Source organism: Lissotriton vulgaris, chromosome 1_1 (assembly GCF_964263255.1).
Source record: "Lissotriton vulgaris chromosome 1_1, aLisVul1.2, whole genome shotgun sequence".
Lineage (NCBI taxonomy): Eukaryota > Metazoa > Chordata > Amphibia > Caudata > Salamandridae > Lissotriton > Lissotriton vulgaris.
Window position 1 is genome coordinate 1,960,735,090 of NC_141685.1, and position 19,692 is coordinate 1,960,754,781.

Genomic DNA, 19,692 nt, shown 5'->3' on the forward strand with positions numbered 1-19,692 from the left:
GGTTAGACAAGCAAATACCTACTTTCTAAAAGTGGTATTTGCAAACACAGAATATTAAAATAAACTTTGCTAAAAGATGTATTTTATTATTCTGAGTTCAGGCATACTAAACTCAAATTTCTACCATGTTCTCTGAGCCTGTTACGATTATAAAATGTAACAATTCTAACAGCCCATTCTAGCCTATGGAGAACAGGTAGCCTTGCAATAGAGAAAAATGAAAACGGCTGTAATTCACTATTAGGACCTGCCACACACATTAGGGCTTGTCCTACCTTATACTTACAATGCACCCTGCCCTTGGGCCAACCATAGGGATGACTAATATGAAGACAAGGGAAGATTTAGGGACTGGCAAGTGGGTGCACTTGCCCAGTCAGCATGACAGGACCAGACTGTGGTTTTTGCATTTGTCACCCCGAGTGGGATGGGTATCTTCAGACGTGAGTCCCATGGACTCCACACCACTGGATTCAAGCAAGCCAGGCTGAAGGCGGCTGGAATGCCAGAAACCGGTCCTCTGAAGCTTGTTTCCGGTCCAGGGAAGGCATGTCTTGGCAGTTCGGGCTGGACTGTTCCCATGATATTTACAACAAGGGGTGGTGAGGGACAGAGTCTCTGAATTAAACAGTATACTCTCACCCAGTCAAGAGATCAGGGCTAGATCCAACACCGTTTTTTAGCTCACTGCACCATCCCAGTTTCAGAACCTGGCTGTATGCAAATTAGTCTGTTCCTGTCCCAGTGCATGATGGGAACAGGGCAAACCAAACTACAAAAGCCAATTCTTACACTGGGAAGGAAACAAGCTACCGGGGACCGGTTTCTGGCATTTCAGCCTCTTCGGCCCGGCTTGCTTGAATCCTGATGGTGCAATGAGCAAGGGACTCACATCTGAGCATACCCTTCCACGCTTAGGGTGGACAAAAATATTTACAACAAGGGGTGGTGAGGGACAGAGTCTCTGAATTAAACAGTATACTCTCACCCAGTCAAGAGATCAGGGCTAGATCCAACACCGTTTTTTAGCTCACTGCACCATCCCAGTTTCAGAACCTGGCTGTATGCAAATTAGTCTGTTCCTGTCCCAGTGCATGATGGGAACAGGGCAAACCAAACTACAAAAGCCAATTCTTACACTGGGAAGGAAACAAGCTACCGGGGACCGGTTTCTGGCATTTCAGCCTCTTCGGCCCGGCTTGCTTGAATCCTGATGGTGCAATGAGCAAGGGACTCACATCTGAGCATACCCTTCCACGCTTAGGGTGGACAAAAATATTTACAACAAGGGGTGGTGAGGGACAGAGTCTCTGAATTAAACAGTATACTCTCACCCAGTCACTGGGTAAGAGTGGTCTGTTTAACTCAGACACTCTGTTCATCACCACCCCCTTTTTGTAAATCGTTTTTGGCCACTATAGGTGTGGCAGGGTATACTCAGACATGAGTCCCTTTCTCACTGCTCCATCAGGATTCAAGCAAGCCGGGCCGAAGAAGGCTGAAATGCCAGAAACCGGTCCCCGGTAGCTTGTCTCCTTTCTGGTGAAGAATTGGCTTGGTAGTTTAGTCTGCCCTGTTCCCATGATGCACTGGGCCAGGGACAGACTGATTTGCATATAGCCATGTTCTGAGCTGGGATGGGGCAGTGAGATAAATAACGGTGATGGATCAAGCCCTGATCTTTGGACTGGGTAAGAGTGGTCTGTTTAACTCAGACACTCTGTTCATCACCACCCCGTTTTTGTAAATCGGACTGTTCCCATGAGGCACAGGGTCAGACTGATTTGCATATGGCCATGTCTGAACTGGGGTGGTGTAGAGTGCACAAAAACGATGGATTTAGGCCCAGATCTCTGTACTGGGGTGAACGTATGACATTGTTCTGCATTCTGTCCATCACCTGTGGTTTTTGCATTTGTCACCCCGAGTGGGATGGGTATCTTCAGACGTGAGTCCCATGGACTCCACACCACTGGATTCAAGCAAGCCGGGCTGAAGACGGCTGGAATGCCAGAAACCGGTCCTCGGAAGCTTGTTTCCAGTCCAGGGAAGGCATGTCTTGGCAGTTCGGGCTGGACTGTTCCCATGAGGCACAGGGTCAGACTGATTTGCATATGGCCATCTCTGAACTGGGGTGGTGTAGAGTGCATAAAAACAATGGATTTAGGCCCAGATCTCTGTACTGGGGTGAATGTATGACATTGTTTTGCATTCTGTCCATCACCTGTGGTTTTTGCATTTGTCAGCCTGAGTGGGATGGGTATGCTCAGATGCCAGTCCCATGGACTCCACACCACTGGATTCAAGCAGGCCGGGCAGCCGACGCCTGGAATGCCAGAAACCGGTCCTCGGAAGCTTGTTTCCGGTCCAGGGAAGGCATGGCTTGGCAGTTCGGGCTGGACTGTTCCCATGAGGCACAGGGTAAGACTGATTTGCATATGGCCATGTCTGAACTGGGGTGGTGTAGAGTGCAAAAAAACGATTGATTTAGGCCCAGATCTCTGTACTGGGGTGAATGTATGACATTGTTCTGCATTCTGTCCATCACCTGTGGTTTTTGCAACTGAATAGCAGTGGCACAGTGCCCAAAGCATCTAACACCAGCAAAAACACATGAGGCAACAGCAAAAATGGAAGGGAGACCCACACCAATGGTGCCAGGTCTAACACCACCTCTTTACAAATTCTTTCAAAGCACTTTATAACCACCTACGGCGTAGAATCGTCCGATAAACATGTCATAACTTGACTAAAATTTGATTTCACAATCGCCTTCTCAAAATGTAGTGCGTTTATTTTGCTCCATTTTACTCTCACCCCCTGATTAGGATTGTATGTTAATGGACATTCATCACTGTTGCCCCTTGGTGCCGTTCATTGTACACAGCAGCCAGCGCCAATATATCAAGCCAAAAAACACACAAGGGCCTTGACTCCTAACTCAGCGTGGCTGAGCCAAACCAGAACTATATATCAAAACAAGAACCACTGCTGAGAAGTTCCTTTGGCCTAACATTTGTACAAGTAGCTGTTTTGAATCAAGCACAAACAACCTGCTTAACGTATAGCAACATGCAAAATTTAATCTTTTTGAATTTTTACTTGTTTTTGACACTATATTTTAGTGCATGGAAATACAAACAGTTTTATATACAATATATACATTAATAACGTGAATAACAAAAAAGACATTTACACACTTCAAACATACTTGGCCATTCAGTCATACATAACACATTCATACAAAATGATCTAAACTAAGAAGACAATGGGTCCACGTATCGGTGGTGAATAAATGGAAGTAATCCCTTTGTGATTTCACAATTATTTAGAGTCTTTGCAGATCGCAATTCAGAAAGAGTATCCACTTCTCTTGCTGATAGTGAAGGGACCGTTGTCACACAAAGAGTATGAGCCAGATACGGGACTAGGGTGGTCGACGCGTTTCGAACCCCTATTTGTGGCGGGGTTCTCCTCAGGACCAAAAGGGTTCTCTAACAACAACAAAAAACACTACTTAGGGAGGTGTTTTTATGGGCAAAAGAGACGTAACCCCTGAGTAAGACAACAGCCGCACCCTACCTTAACCACTTGGTCAATGATCCAAACGTGAAAAGATAGAATTTCAGGCACGAAGAACCAAGGTATTTCCAACAATGAAGTACACGCGGGGGCTGCAGAAGAGAAAAACAGACAAGCGCGCTGCATTTAGTCACAAGCACTCTCAGTCGATCACTCTGATTTACCAGGGTTGAGGGCGGGTTAGTATTGTTACCTGCTGAAGCGGTGGCTTCTAACTCGCCACGGGTTCAATGACTTTCCTTAATCCTGGAGGGGAGGGCTGCTCCGCCGCTGGAATGTAACGGACAAGAAACGTGAGTCTATCAGTACCGTGGGACTGATCCTCAGAACCGTAGCTGGTAAGAAGTTTGACAAAACGTACCGGTGGAGAAAAGGCTTCCGTACTTCACTCAGGCACATGGGATGAATCACCTTTGCTGGCTATCGTGGCTGGCACTTCCTGGTTAAAAGACCTCCCGAGCGTTTCTGGGACTTGTAGTTTAATGCACAAGTTGAACAGCTGGTGGCAAAGAGAAAACCTTGGGGTGGAGTCATTGTTACTTGCTGTGACCTAGTGTTGACGGGCAGTGCCCTAGAGGGATCAGGTGCTGGGTTTATAAATTTCAGAAATTTCATTTAAGCCCCGTAGTGCTGTATTGAATTTCATTATTAACAGCGCTTCACGCTGGCCTAATTTTGCGTCCAAATCGCCTCCCCTTGGGTCTCTTTCAATTTTGGAGAGGACTGTCCATCTTAGGTCAGTTTGCTCATGTTTCAAATTAGTCCAATGATTAACTAACGGGGCATTTTCGACCCCTCTTCGAATTCGGGATTTATGTTGCGTAATCCGATTCCTGACTTCTTGCGTGGTTTTACCGATGTAAACCAAGGGACACGGACAAACAATGGCATACACCACATTTTTGGTTTTGCAGTTTGTGAATGTATCATGCTCCCAGTGAATGTTTTCAAAAGTGAACACAGAGTCCTCAATGGTTTCGTTACAGCAGGTACACGTCCCGCATTTGTGATGTCCTTTGGTGGGGGGTAGTCCAAATAGACTTTTTAGTGTTGGAGCTTTGACAGTCGGGAGAGCAGCTCTTACGATGTGGTTGGCTACACTTTTCTCTTTTTTATACGCAAATAATGAGGGTGCGGTGAAATCTTCATGGAGATCTTTCAATAAATGCCAATTGGACATTATGAGTTTCTTATGTTGGTTTGCTGCCGGACAGAAAGTGGTGACACACACCATCCTTCTCAGGTCTGGTTTGATTTTCTTTTCAAGTAAAATTTCTCGTGGGGTCCACCAGGCTCGTATGAGGGAGTTCTTTAATAGTTTTTTAGGATAACCTCTTTGAATGAGACGGTCTTTTAAGTGGCCAGCATGTTTGAAATAATCCTCTTTTCCTGAGCAATTTCGACGGATCCTAAGAAATTGTCCGTATGGTAAGTTTTGTTTCAGACTACGTGGGTGGTTGCTGGTGAAGTGCAACGCTTTATTCCTATCAGATGGCTTACGGAATAAGGTGGTACTTAGGCCCTCTTCGTGGGGTTCTACTTTCACGTCCAGGAATGTGATGGATTCATTGGATGCTGTAACTGAGAACTTGATGTCACTTGTTCTCGAGTTAAGCCAACCCACGAATTGGTTCAGTTCTTCATGGCCTCCTGTCCAAATAAGAAACACGTCATCTATGTAACGCATGTAGTGCTTGCTCCAGAGCTAGCTATAATGTTCATGGGACTGTTCGAAGAAAAATGTATATACAACAACAATCCATACAGTAACTGCATTTCCAACTACATGCGTTACATAGAAACAAAACTTACCATACGGACAATTTCTTAGGATCCGTCGAAATTGCTCAGGAAAAGAGGATTATTTCAAACATGCTGGCCACTTAAGAGACCGTCTCATTCAAAGAGGTTATCCTAAAAAACTATTAAAGAACTCCCTCAAACGAGCCTGGTGGACCCCACGAGAAATTTTACTTGAAAAGAAAATCAAACCAGACCTGAGAAGGATGGTGTGTGTCACCACTTTCTGTCCGGCAGCAAACCAACATAAGAAACTCATAATGTCCAATTGGCATTTATTGAAAGATCTCCATGAAGATTTCACCGCACCCCCATTATTTGCGTATAAAAAGAGAAAAGTGTAGCCAACCACATCGTAAGAGCTGCTCTCCCGACTGTCAAAGCTCCAACACTAAAAAGTCTATTTGGACTACCCCCCACCAAAGGACATCACAAATGCGGGACGTGTACCTCCTGTAACGAAACCATTGAGGACTCTGTGTTCACTTTTGAAAACATTCACTGGAAGCATGATACATTCACAAACTGCCAAACCAAAAATGTGGTGTATGCCATTGTTTGTCCGTGTCCCTTGGTTTACATCGGTAAAACCACGCAAGAAGTCAGGAATCGGATTACGCAACATAAATCCCGAATTCGGAGAGGGGTCGAAAATGCCCCGTTAGTTAATCATTGGACTAATTTGAAACATGAGCAAACTGACCTAAGATGGACAGTCCTCTCCAAAATTGAAAGAGACCCACGGGGAGGCGATTTGGACGCAAAATTAGCCCAGCGTGAAGCGCTGTTAATAATGAAATTCAATACAGCACTACGGGGCTTAAATGAAATTTCTGAAATTTATAAACCCAGCACCTGATCCCTCTAGGGCACTGCCCGTCAACACTAGGTCACAACAAGTAACAATGACTCCACCCCAAGGTTTTCTCTTTGCGACCAGCCGTTCAACTTGTGCATTAAACTACAAGTCCCAGAAACGCTCGGGAGGTCTTTTAACCAGGAAGTGCCAGCCACGATAGCAGGCAAAGGTGATTCATCCCATGTGCCTGAGTGAAGTACGGAAGCCTTTTCTCCACCGGTACGTTTTGTCAAACTTCTTACCAGCTATGGTTCTGAGGATCAGTCACACGGTACTGATAGACTCACGTTTCTTGTCCGTTACATTCCAGCGGCGGAGCAGCCCTCCCCTCCAGGATTAAGGAAAGTCATTGAACCCTTGGCGAGTTAGAAGCCACCACTTCAGCAGGTAACAATACTAACCCGCCCTCAACCCTGGTAAATCAGAGTGATCGACTGAGAGTGCTTGTGACTAAATGCAGCGCGCTTGTCTGTTTTTCTCTTCTGCAGCCCCCGCGTGTACTTCATTGTTGGAAATACCTTGGTTCGTGCCTGAAATTCTATCTTTTCACGTTTGGATCATTGACCAAGTGGTTAAGGTAGGGTGCGGCTGTTGTCTTACTCAGGGGTTACGTCTCTTTTGCCCATAAAAACACCTCCCTAAGTAGTGTTTTTTGTTATTGTTACAGAACCCTTTTGGTCCTGCGGAGAACCCCGCCACTAATAAGGGTTCGAAACGCGTCGACCACCCTAGTCATGTATCTGGCTCATACTCTTTGTGTGACAACGGTCCCTTCACCATCAGCAAGAGAAGTGGATACTCTTTCTGAATTGCGATCTGCAAAGACTCTAAAAAATTGTGAAATCACAAAGGGATTACTTCCATTTATTCACCACCGATACGTGGACCCATTGTCTTCTTAGTTTAGATCATTTTGTATGAATGTGTTGTGTATGACTGAATGGCCAAGTATGTTTGAAGTGTGTAAATGTCTTTTTTGTTATTCACGTTATTAATGTATATATTGTATATAAAACTGTTTGTATTTCCATGCACTAAAATATAGTGTCAAAACAAGTAAAAATTCAAAAAGATTAAATTTTGCATGTTGCTATACGTTAAGCAGGTTGTTTGTGCTTGATTCAAAACAGCTACTTGTACAAATTTTAGGCCAAAGGAACTTCTCAGCAGTGGTTCTTGTTTTGATATATAATATATCAAGCCAGGCAGTTCACATAAACATTGACGGATGCTCAATTCAAAACACAAATGGTTCAGCGCCGGGGATTATTGAAAGCCATCACATATACTCAGAATAACAGAGCTCTTGTCCTGATGAGAACTCCATAAATATCGCGAGTTCAAAACGCGTAGACTGTCAGAGCCATAAGATCAAATAATCAATTCATACTTGCACAAAAAAAGTGTTTTAAAAGGAGTAATCTATGGCACTCTGTGAATATCGTCATTCCAGTGTAAATATACGAATGTGTGATGTCTGTGGATGCATGAGAGGGAATGTCTGAATGAATGAATGTTTGGAAATGTACATAAATTAATGTGTCAAGAGAATTTTATGTCATAATGTATATGTTGTGTACAGTTGATGTCTTGAAATGTGGAAATTGGTGAAATAATAACCAAATTCATGAAAACATTTGTTGCAAAATAATAAAAAAGATTTATTCATAGAAAAACGTGGATACAAAGCATATTGTTTAAATCGTATGTTTTGAGCTGAGTTATGTCCAAATTGTAGAACAGCATTGGCACTCTTTTCGTTAAATAATAGTCAGTGGCTAAGCCTTGCTGTTGGGAGCCCAGACCCACTGGTGGTTTTCCGTTCCGTACAGACAGGCAATAAGGGGATTGTGATCATTAGTAGGGTTAGGTTCTACCACAAAGCTGTCTACCAGATGGGCACATTTTCTAGATATCAGCATGAAGTCGATAGTACTCGACCTAACTCCTCCCAAAAATATGGGGTACTGTATAGGTGGGGGGCAAACCAAAGAATCAACAAAACATAGTTCATTTACAACAATGATGGTGTTTAACGCTTCACCCTGTGGAGAGTGCTTAAAATGGAAAAGCGGTTGGTTTTTGGTGTCTAAGAGCCCACATACCATTTGCGAACTATGCTGACACAAAGTACAATTGGAATCACAAACCCATATTATACATAGAGGAAAACTGATAACCGCAGCCTTTTCAATTTCTGCTTTGAGGATATTAATGACCCCACAAATATTCGGATCAAAAATATTATAATACAAGTTGATCAATAATATTGGGACATCAATCAAATTACAGATCAGAAAGATCTGATACCTGGGGGAATTGACTATATTCTCAATCTTTATAGGTCCATATTTAACAGATATCAAAGTCGCCAATCCTCCTTTCGCTCTCCCTGAAGTGGATGGAATTGCCTCAACAGTGAATGACCAGAAACCATTGATATTAACTTCATCCCTTCTCCATGTTTCCTCTGTGCAAATGATATCGAATGTCTTGATATACTGTAGCCATACCTCATCTGATAGTCTAGATCTAATGCCTGCTATTTTCCATGAAATGAGCCTCAGTGGGCATTCATTTTGATGGTGTCCTGCTGCCCCTACCGCCCCTGCCCAATCTGTATTAAAGATGGGCTGTGCTACTGGTCCATGTCGGAATCCCAAATAACCCTCCCTTCACTTTCTGAATACAAGTATAATTGATAATTTGGGCTGTCCTGAATCTTTAAATCGATCCAATGCATTTTGGGCATTGTGCCCTTCATCAGGGATGTATCTATAATGAAACATCTAATGAGGAAACCATCCTGTGAGGTTAATGCCATACATGTGCTACATAATTATCGCTTTGCATTTGCATAAGCCAATGTTTAAATGAAAACAGTTGATGAATTGATACATTCTTGTAGGTCAAAATATAAGCTATTGCTTGAAGTAAACGATGGTTGTAGACGATCTCACCGGGCTCGTCTACTAACATGCATATTCTTACAACATATTTCTTTGACCCATAATCGAAAAGGATTCAAATAAAAGTTGAGAAATACAAGGATTAAAATTATGTGATGACTAATTGATTTTATTACCATATCGAATGTACTACACCCATCATTGGGTTTTCTCGATTGTGCCCAGGGGGTTCACCCCATTGTTTTGGGATTGAACCATTATTCAAAGTGAGTAAGGGACCCACGTCTGGGTATACCCTCCCATCTTCCTGCTGTGAAAAACAAAAGGACTCCAGCAAAAAATCTATAATGGTAAGAAAAGTCTTTACACAGTCAACCTAGGAAAACACATACGTCTTCCTTTGCAGCTCTGCGCTAAATATCTATGGGTGGCCCACTGATGCTGCATTCCTCCATCAGCTGCTGTGGTATATCCATAAGTGCTTTTTCCTAGTTAATATTTGCAGGCTCTAGTCTGGAGACGCCCGCAATCTCACAGCTCCCTATTTCAGCTCTTTCTGTTGCACTGCTGCTCTCAATACTTTTCACAATGTCACAGTTTTCAGCTTGCTGCATTCCCAAATGTTCAGCAGCAGGTTGTCTAAGATCTCAAATCTTTCTTTTACAGCAACTAGAGCAACAACAACTTTGGCCTTAAAGGATTTCGCCTCAACGAGGCATAAACCCAGTTTTTTCACAAGACCCTCAAAGATTTGCATCTTGCACTCAGTGCCCTCCACTCCTTGGTCCACAGTGAGGACCGTGGAACCACACACCCTTCAATTTCTTTTCTACCTCCTTAAGAGCCAATAATAGAAGCAAACAAGTGTAAAAGAGTTATACTGAAAATGAGGATAAATCCTCAAGGATGGAAATACAAGAGACCTTCAAAGGTGAAGGGATGCTGAGGAGTATAATTCGTATGTGGGAAAAAGCATGATACATATGACTCTCCTTAAGTGGCAATATTCAATTAAAGGAGATTGCAATTTCTCGTAAAACATGACAGACCATCTTTTCCGCTGCAGCAACATCTGTTGCACAGTGTAAGCCTCACATGCCTTTCTCAACTCGCATTCTAATTTCTAATATAAATTACCAGGTGTCTTTTTCAGCACCATACTAGTTATTAATTGTACAGCAACCCGCCACATCAAAATACACATTCTTGGCCAACCCTTAATAAAACAGCTGCTGTCTTCAGCATGCAAAATGTTTATCCCATCAAGGGTAGTAAGGATGCATTTTGCATGTAGGTACATATATGTAATTATTTTTGGTAATTCAATTGAGGGTTTAAATACGGCTATGTGTATGAAATGAAACTAAATACTAGTATTTGTAAAGCGCACAGCTACCTCCCAAGTGGTGTTCCGGCGCTGGGGGCCCTTGGGAAGATTAAGGAAGCTATTGCCCAGAGTCACATGGTGCTGGGCTAACCTGCCGCCAGCACCGGAGATCGAACCGTGAACCCCATAGTCCGGAGACAGGCACCCTGGCCGCTGCACCACTCCTCTTTCTCATGAACATGAGCATATATATCCCTGTCAGCAGCGCTTGAAGTTTTGCATTGGCTGCCTATTCATAAAAGAATTATTTTTAAAATTATTTTAATTACTTACAGAGCCATGCATAAACGTGGCACTAAGTACCTTTCAGCACGGTTTTCACCATATATCACTACTAGGACTCTCAGGTCATCCACAGCCAACCTGCTGAAAGCCCCTTCCTTTAGATTGATTACTAAAGGAGGGAAAACTGTCGCTGTCATGGGGTCTAAAGCATGGAATGCCCTTTCAACCAATTTAAGACTACAGGAAACCGAATCTCAATTCAGGAAGGCATTGAAAACTTGGATATACAACATTTCCGATATCCGCTGCCTTGCACTAATCTAGTAGTAACATAAGCTGGTATGCGATAGGACCCGCGCTCATCGTTATCTCTCCAACGCCAGGATACTCCTTGCGGAGTGACAGCTTACACTTAAGAAATACTAATTTACATTTACATTTACATTACATATATACATATGTGTATTTAAATGTATGCTTTATATCTCTCTATATAAAAATGTATAATAAAGAAATGGAAGAGTTCTGTCAATGGAGCAGGACCTTCAAATGCTACTACATGTTTCCTGCCACATTATCTAGATGTTAAACTCAGTTGATTATATTTAAGTACTGCCATAAAACCAGATGCACTATGCTTCTTACTTTTGTTCAACCATAATGCGAAGAACAAGAGGGTGAGTGGAATAGAGAATTCCTGAAAGTACAAGAGAGAGAATGTGAGATAGAGATCGCCAGAAAGAGATATGAAGACCACTCAAAGAGTCCATAAACATAGAAAGTGATAGCAAGTAAAACAAGCATATGCAACGCCAATAGGTCTCACCCATGCGAGAACTATTGGCTTTGGCAATGTGGTTTTTTTCACAACATATTTTTATTGTTGACTGCCAACACAGTACAAGGATCGTACAGAGCACCCGAGGTAGATAGATAGGGTGATACATATGAGATTCAACATTTTCAGCAATGATATAGGATTAAATGCACAGAAAATAATATACAAGGAAAATTATAAGTAAAGAAAAGAAAAGGAAAATGAAAAACAACTGTGTCCCATTGCCTTTGGTTAATAAATATAACAATCCTGAATATAGAGAGAGTTTTTGCCACTCACAGTCACATTGAGTAAGAGCACTACCATAACAACTGTTTGTCAGTGTGAGAGGGGGGGAGAGGAGGTTCCAGGTACAATCCCCTGTAGTCGGCCCACCTTTTCCAAATGTTGTTGTGCTTGCAGGGGTCTCAAAGACCGAGAGTTCCAGGCCCATGCAGAAGTCCAGACCCCAAGCGACCGTGGAGACTCATCTTTCCAGACCCGGGCAATATCTTGCTTTGCCAGTGTGAGACCCAAAAATAGGAGGTGACGCTTGTATCAATTGCCCCCCGATGTCCTCCATAGTATGCAGCATGGCTAACCGCATTGAGGATGCAATGTCCCTCCCCAGAACCTCCGACAAGCACGTGAACACACCGCTCCAGAATCACGACAGTGTTGGACAGGACCAGACAGAATGCAGGAAGGTACCCTCTATGGATTTACAGCTTAAGCAGAGCGGGGACACGATGAGCCCAGCACGTCACAGCCTGTGTCTAGTAAAATAAGCTCGGTATAAATATTTAAACTGAATAAGACGCAGACAGGCCGCGATTGCTGCTCTGCAAGGGAATTCTAGAACCTCCACCCAGTCATCTTCCTCTAATGGACCTAGGTCCTGCTGCCATGTCTCTCTAGTTTTGTGCAGGGTAGTAGAGGTATTGTTGGTAAGTGTGCAATATATTTTAGTTATTTTATGGTCGCCCATGAAAACCTTAGCCTCGATGGGGTTGAACTCAGGAATCTGGGTTAGATGAGATATATATGGGGTAAAGGCATGCAGGAACTGGAGATAGTGGTAGAATTGTGCGCGGGGCATGCTGTATTCTGTTTGTAGATCAAGAAAGGACTCGAGAGCGCATCCACGCACAACTGTCCCCACCCTATCTGTCCCAAAGATGTCCCAGCCTTGAAAGCCGGACAAATGCAACAGCTGTGGTAATTGTCCGTTGCTCCATAGTGGAGTTTCCCTAGTGGGTCTCTCCCACCAGCCCATCTGACGGAGCGCCAACGTACAAATCCTGAAGACCATAGCTGTAGCGAGTGGCAGTTCTTGAAGCAGCGTCATTGAGTACAGAACCATGTAGAGAGCATTATATTCCAGTAGCCAACGTTCCACAGCATAGGCCGGATCCTCGCCGCTGCCATACCACCAATCATAGAGGACAAGTAGGTAAGAAGCCATGTAGTATGCCTAAACGTCGCGAGTGGCTACGCCACCGGAGTAGGTATTTGGCAATGTGTTTTTTAGCCATGTTGTACATCAGTGTGGCTGCTGTTCAACACGGGTTAACTTTAGTGGCGTAGTGTGGGGTAAATTGAATTGATGTAGAGTGGAATGCGGTAGATTGGAGTAGCGTGGAGTAGGGTAGACTGGAGTAGCTTAGAGTGGGGTAGGTTGGTTTACAGCAGGGTAGATTGGGGTAGCACGGAGTAGGGTAGATTGGCTTACAGCAGAGTGGGGTAGATTGGTGTGGGGTAGATTATAGTGGGATGGGGTATAGTAGAGTGGGAAAGACTAAAGAGTGATAGGGTAGATTTGGATGGATTGCAGTAGATAGGAGTTTGGTAGATTGGGGTACATTGGAGTGAGTATATTGGGGTAGATTGACTAGGGCGTATAGATTGGAGTAGAGTGGGGTAGATTGGGTGGAATAGAGTAGGGGAGTGGGGCAAATTGGAGTGGGGTAGACTGAAGTGGAGCAGGGTGTGTGGAGACATGTAGAATGGAATGGCGTGGGGTGGGGTAGAGTGGAGTAGGGTGGCTTGAAGTGGGGTAGAGTAGGGTAGGTTGGAGTGGAGTGGGGTGGGGTACAGTGGTGCAGTAGATTGAGGTAAAATAGATTATTGTGGAGTAGATCAGGCTAGAATGGAGTGGGTAGATTGGGGTGGAGTGAGTTAGATTGGAAGGAAGTAGAGTGGGGCATCGTAGATTGGAGTAGAGTGGAGTGGGCTAGATTAGACTGGAGAAGAGTGTGGTAGATTGGGCGGATTAGAGTTGAGTGACGTGGGGTAGATTGTATGGATTGGAGTTGGGTAAAGTGGAGGGGGGAGATTGGAATAGGGAGGAGTAGTTTAAATTCGAGTAGAGTGGAGTTGAGTAGATTAGAGTAGAGTCGAGTGGGGTAGATTGGAGTGGATTGGGTTGGGGTAGATTGGAGTAGAGTGTGGGTAGATTAGGGTGGAGTGGCGTCATTAGGTGGATTACAGCATGGCATATTGGAATGATGGAGTGGAGTATATTGGAGTGGGGTGGATTGGGTTGGGGTAGATTGGAGTAGATTAGAGTTGGGGTAGATTGGAGTGGAGTAGAGTGTGGGTAGATTAGGGTGGAGTGGCGTCATTAGGTCGATTACAGCATGGCATATTGGAATGATGGAGTGGAGTATATTGGAGTGGGGTGGATTGGGTTGGGGTAGATTAGAGTGGAGTGGTGTAGAATATTCGCAAAGTGTCTTACAGTGAGAGTCGTGGAGTGGCATGGCATAAAGTGGGAGGGCACAGAGTGGAGCTGGGTGTTGTAGAGTGATGTGATGTCGAATGTGGTAGAGAGGAGTAGTGTAAAGTAGAGTGGGGCAGAGTGGAACATGCATGGTGTGATAGTCCACCGCCATTACAGACAACACATTTCCACTAGAAAATGGCCATTACCTTTGCACAGACATACAGTTTTAATGCACACAAAATATAATGTGTGGAAATGTCATCACCAAATGTAATGATTTGTTTTGATTGTTCTAAAATATTTGTTTCGACCACACTTCAGAATTACAAAAAAAAACATGTGCATCATTTCTACTGTTCTGATGTATTCTGAAATATCACCACAGTTCATGTGCTAGGAACGATAACATCCTACAGCCTGTCCTCTCACATGGGTACTCAGCACGACTGATTGCCACATACATTCACTCACTTTGAAGTCAGAAAAAGAAAAGTAAACAATTACCTTGGAATACAAAAGCTGACATTTGAGCTCTATCTTTGCATGTACAGCAAATGAGATGAGATAAGAACAAGATTTAAAGGCCTGTTTACAGATAGCGAGTACTCATGGGAGAGACTAAGTTAAACTGGACAGCCTAAAACAACAAGAAAACGACAGAGGCTGCTAGGAAAATTAACTTTGTAGAGTGGCTCAGCAAAAAGAACAAGCATTTGCAATGCAATAGGTCTCGCATTTTCAAGAGTTTGAGCTAGTGGCATTGTAAATGACAATGCCTTTCATTTATGTATTTACAAAACCTGCAAGTAGTGATTAAACACGCACTTTGTACTTATAGTCCTTGCTTATGAGGAGAAAGGCTGCCAGTAAAAGAGGCACAGTTACTGCCAGCCTTGCTTCTCGTAAGCAAAGACTATAAGTGCAAAGTAAGTGTTTAAGCACTACTTGCAGGGTTTCAAAACACATAAATAAAAGGCATTATCATTTACAATTCCAATATCTCAAACTCTCGCAAATGCAAGACCTATTGCATTACAAAGCTCCAAAGACGGCGGCTCTGACCACTGCGCCACATCCTCTCCCATATGTTATTGCAAGCAGTAATAATCGTGAATTATGATAGTGTTTAACAGACCAGCTGCCGTAGAATACTTGGGTTTTCATCAAACCTCCACATGTTGAACGTGTTAGAAAATGATAAAACAAATATATTGAGTAAGAGTGTCACTTGCATTTAACAGCAGTGCTATACTGCTGCGATGTGTTTTAAATACATCTCTGCTGGCGTACAATATTTTCAAACATGTCCTTTGTGTGTCTCTGCACTGGATTCTTTGATGGTGTTTAAGATGTTTGCGCGCTAGGTATTTCAGAACGGCTCGAGAACAGATCCCAGTGCCGAGCACCCTAAGCACATTGCAGAGGGGGTTGGATATGGATCGGTGCTACCGGTTTTCTTCGAGATCTCGTCAAGTGATTTATTCATGTCGAGAGCAAGCCTCCTCCGTTGCAGAAGATGAAATATCAACATGACACTGGAGCGTGACGAGGCGCACCGCTCTTCCAGGAAGGGCAACGAGAGGGGGTTATACTGTAACACACAAGCAAGCCACAATATCCTAGGACACATTAAAACAGTTCCATGCTGTTTGGGCAGGTGTACAACTATTTAGTAGTGTTTTGCGGCGGCTGCCTCAACAGAAAAATTATAAAAATGAGCTCCTGAAGTTTCCCTTCCCAAAGGCTCACCGGCCATTAACTCAATCTGAATCATGTCAGACTGTTTGGCCGGATTATTGGCACCGGTGCCGGACCTCTTGTGGTTTATTAACACAACAGTGTTGCTTTTTATTAGTAACCTTTAATGTAAAAGTGTGTTCCAAAGCTGCTTTGTACATACGCTCCTTCCACCTAAAAAAACAGGGTTGGATTGTGATCGAAAATAGGCCGGGTCCGACTCACAGTTGCACAAATCCCAGCCCGAATACTAACAAGCCTCGGGCAGTGCTGAGACCGGCACTGCACGGGCACACACCGGGAGCAGTGCACAGACAGGGGCCCGCGCTGTGGTCCGGCAGCCCTTCTGCTTGATGATGGACACCCCGGTTTTTCCCGGCAGTCATCCCAGCGTCGGAGCCACACAAAACATTCACCTACAGCCAACAAGGCCAGCCCGGAAGAGAGACAGACGGAGAGACGGCTGGAGAGACGGAGGCAGAGCTCAGCGATAGAGGAAAGGTGGCCGCACACAACGACTCGGCAGAGCTGCCATCTCCGCGAGCTGTGGCGAGGGACCAGTCTCGCCCCCTCCTCGGAACCTTGTTGCAGCCAGTGGCCTCCTAGATTGCACGTCTCTGGAGCTTTGACCACACCCGTGGGAGACCACTGATGAGGCTACTGGCTGATTTAGGAGCCCCCCTTGAAGGAAGTTGGTGAAAGGAAGGCTCCTTGGTTCCCCCACCCCCAGGGACCTATCGGCTGACTGTCTTCTGAATTGCGCCCATGAGAGGCGGCAGCAGCATCTATTGCCGATGACGTTGGGGCAATCACTCCAACGTCACCGCATGGTGCCAGCCTCCGTAGGGGGAGGGCGGGGGAGCTGCAGCTGATTGATCACCACGCGTTGCTGGAGCACGGGCCCGCGCACCATGTGGCTTGTAAGGCAGGCGCTGCTGAAGACCGCGCCTGCCTTACAAGCCACATGGTGCCTTAAAAAGAAAGTTCCCTGTGCGCCCTGCAGAGCATTGCTGCGGACTGCTGGCTGATTTAGGAGCCCCAGTTGAAGGATGTTGGTGAAAGGGAGGCTCCTTGGTTGCCCCAACCCCGGGGACCTATCGGCCCGTGCCCTCACGGAAACTGACTGTCTCCTGCATTGCGCCGTTGAGAGGCGGCAGCAGCGTCTATTGTCTGGACCGGGGGGCAGAGCTACCAATCACTCCAATGTCACCGCACGGTGTCAGCCTCCTTAGGGAGAGGGCCGGCAGCGGCAGCTGATTGATCTCCACGCACTGTTGGAGCATGCTACCCAGATAGCAGAGAAGTGCGACAAAGTAAAGAACACTGTAGTTAGGCACCGCTGTATTGGAACTACACAGAAGTTAGAAAAACACCAACAATCAATGGAAAAGGACATTGCAAAAACAGTAACACAACTAAGCCAATTGCAAGCAAGGAAACAAATAACATGAAATGTCACCCAACATACTAATTACTAAATGTCTCGCTGAGGCAGCGCATGCGCTGCCAAGGCAAGACCTAAAAAATTAGGTTCCAAAAGTGCGAGCACTGATAGGACACAAGCACTTAGATCCTGCTCTATAGGAGGGTCACAAGTAAGAAGAGGGTAGTGTTGACCGCAGAATGGACCAGCAGGAAGCAAGCAATTGAGAGTAGCTTTGAAGCCCTCCACTGGTAATTAATGAGAGAGCTCCAAGCCTGCTAACAGAAAACAAAATGTCTCGAATATACAGCGCATGAGCCGTCTACCCGAGACCTTAACATTTTTTTTTTTTAGAGGAGTGGGAGTAGAGATGGATATATTTTGAGAGTGATTAAAAACCATAAATGAAATATTTGATTCCTTTGAGACCCCATCTTTTTTTACTTCCCAAACATCAACTGAGTCCCATGACTTTAGCAGGTAGGTAATGTTAAATTATACCAGAGCAAAACCTGTATTAATGCTTACCTCTCCAGATGCTTCATCAACCAAAGATATTTGAGTTGGTGTATCAACTTCGATAGTAACCTATAAATTATATTAAAAAAATAAGACACATGACTAATGGGCTACTTTTGAGCAGTCACAGAAAATTAATTTTCACAGTTAATTGTAGAATTTGCAAATGCTGCTGAGCTGTATGATTATTTTCAACATACAGAATGGGATTGCTTATTGTAAATGTGCCATATTTAAAGTCAACTGCCTCCACTGCCACTACACCAAACTATGAAACAGAGTCAACTAATTTACTCTTGTACGACATTCTACTACACCTGTTATGACTCACATATTCGGACCTCACTGTTCTGAAACCAGTTTATCACAATGCAAAGAGTAATATTCGGTCTGAACAAGAATACTTACGATACGTTTCGCCCAAAAACTGTACTTTAGATTCGTAAGAAGCAGCTCTTTGGTGACTGGAGAACAGTAGAGGTGCACCTTCAAGCTATAGTTAAAGAAACAAAAGAGGAAGTGAATGTGTTTAATTTCAAGTACTATAGACTAGTAGTAGCAAAAAACACACAGCTGTGATAAGTGTACCTGCATTCCAGCCTTCGTTTCAATGAAGGGGCTCGCAGTCCTCTCATATGATCTGAAAAACATAAAATAAAAACATTATAATTATAATAATATATGTAGATGAGATTAACAAACATAAAATTAGCAGAAAAGAAAAACATTCTTCAGAATCTCTGAATCAATAAATATTTCCCTGCGTTAACTTGAATGTCAATTTTTAGAACTTTATTACCCATTTTGTAAGCAAGGCATTTATTGTGGGAATTTTTCTGATTACATAAAAAAACAACAGCATGCCTTTGCTCATTCACGTATTAGCAACAGGAGTAAACCCATAGACCAGATCAAATTGTATATACGAACAACAATATCTCAACTGCTATTATTTACCTGACTGGCAGATAAGCATGCACAAAACATTGCAAAACAGGAAAATAGGGAGACTCATCATTTGGTTAAATGTGCAGAAGGCATCATATATTTGAAAAAATACAAAAGAGAACATAAATTTTGAAAAAATATGGATAAATTGGAAACAGTTTTAACAGCACTATAAGCAATAAATACGTAAGTAACCCGATGGACTTTGTGCACACAAGTGCTCGTGACACTCAAGGTGGATGGCGCAGGTGACAAGTGGAACAACGGTAGGCGGCGCAAGGTGATAGTGTGACAATAATATAAAGTACTTGTGGTTCACAGTTAAGTATTTACATAAATGTGTACAGAATTAGGCATTTTGGTGAACCAGAGTATAGGGCGCCACAAGTTCCAGTGGGATGTCGACGGTGTTTCGATCCATAAAGATTAGGATCATCATCAGGACTGGGTTACTGATTGATGGGTGCTGAACAAGAGAAAAGTAATGGAGAAGTGAGGGCAATTCGAGAGGTTGGCGGGAAGAACTCCGGGAGGGGGGCAGTAAAAAATGACCTGAGCGCGGTAGGGCGAGGTGGTGAAGAAGGAGGTGATCAGATCCGGTGGGTCAGCGGGGCTAGATTGCACCAGAGGACCACCCAAGGTTGATGGCAATGGATGCTGGAGGAGAAGAACGGAGGAGTTGGAGGGGGCGCATGGTTGGTATATGGAAAGGAGTCAGGAGCGCAAGTAAGCACTTGGTCAGGTACTTATCGCAAAGGGCA

General features: G+C 44.0%; 1 protein-coding gene across 3 annotated transcripts in view; it reads right to left on the reverse strand.

The window, feature by feature from the left end:
* The window catches only part of DCLRE1C (DNA cross-link repair 1C), a 343,172-nt gene that overhangs the window by 303,154 nt on the left and 20,326 nt on the right, over positions 1–19,692 (reverse strand). For all 3 annotated transcript variants that reach the window (XM_086919715.1, XM_086919712.1, XM_086919710.1), the window contains exons 2-4: positions 18,572–18,623; positions 18,392–18,476; positions 17,993–18,052 (exon numbers count right to left, since the gene is read on the reverse strand). In XM_086919715.1, coding sequence (XP_086775841.1) covers positions 17,993–18,052; positions 18,392–18,476; positions 18,572–18,623 — 197 coding nt within the window. The remainder of the gene's footprint in view (positions 1–17,992; positions 18,053–18,391; positions 18,477–18,571; positions 18,624–19,692) is intronic.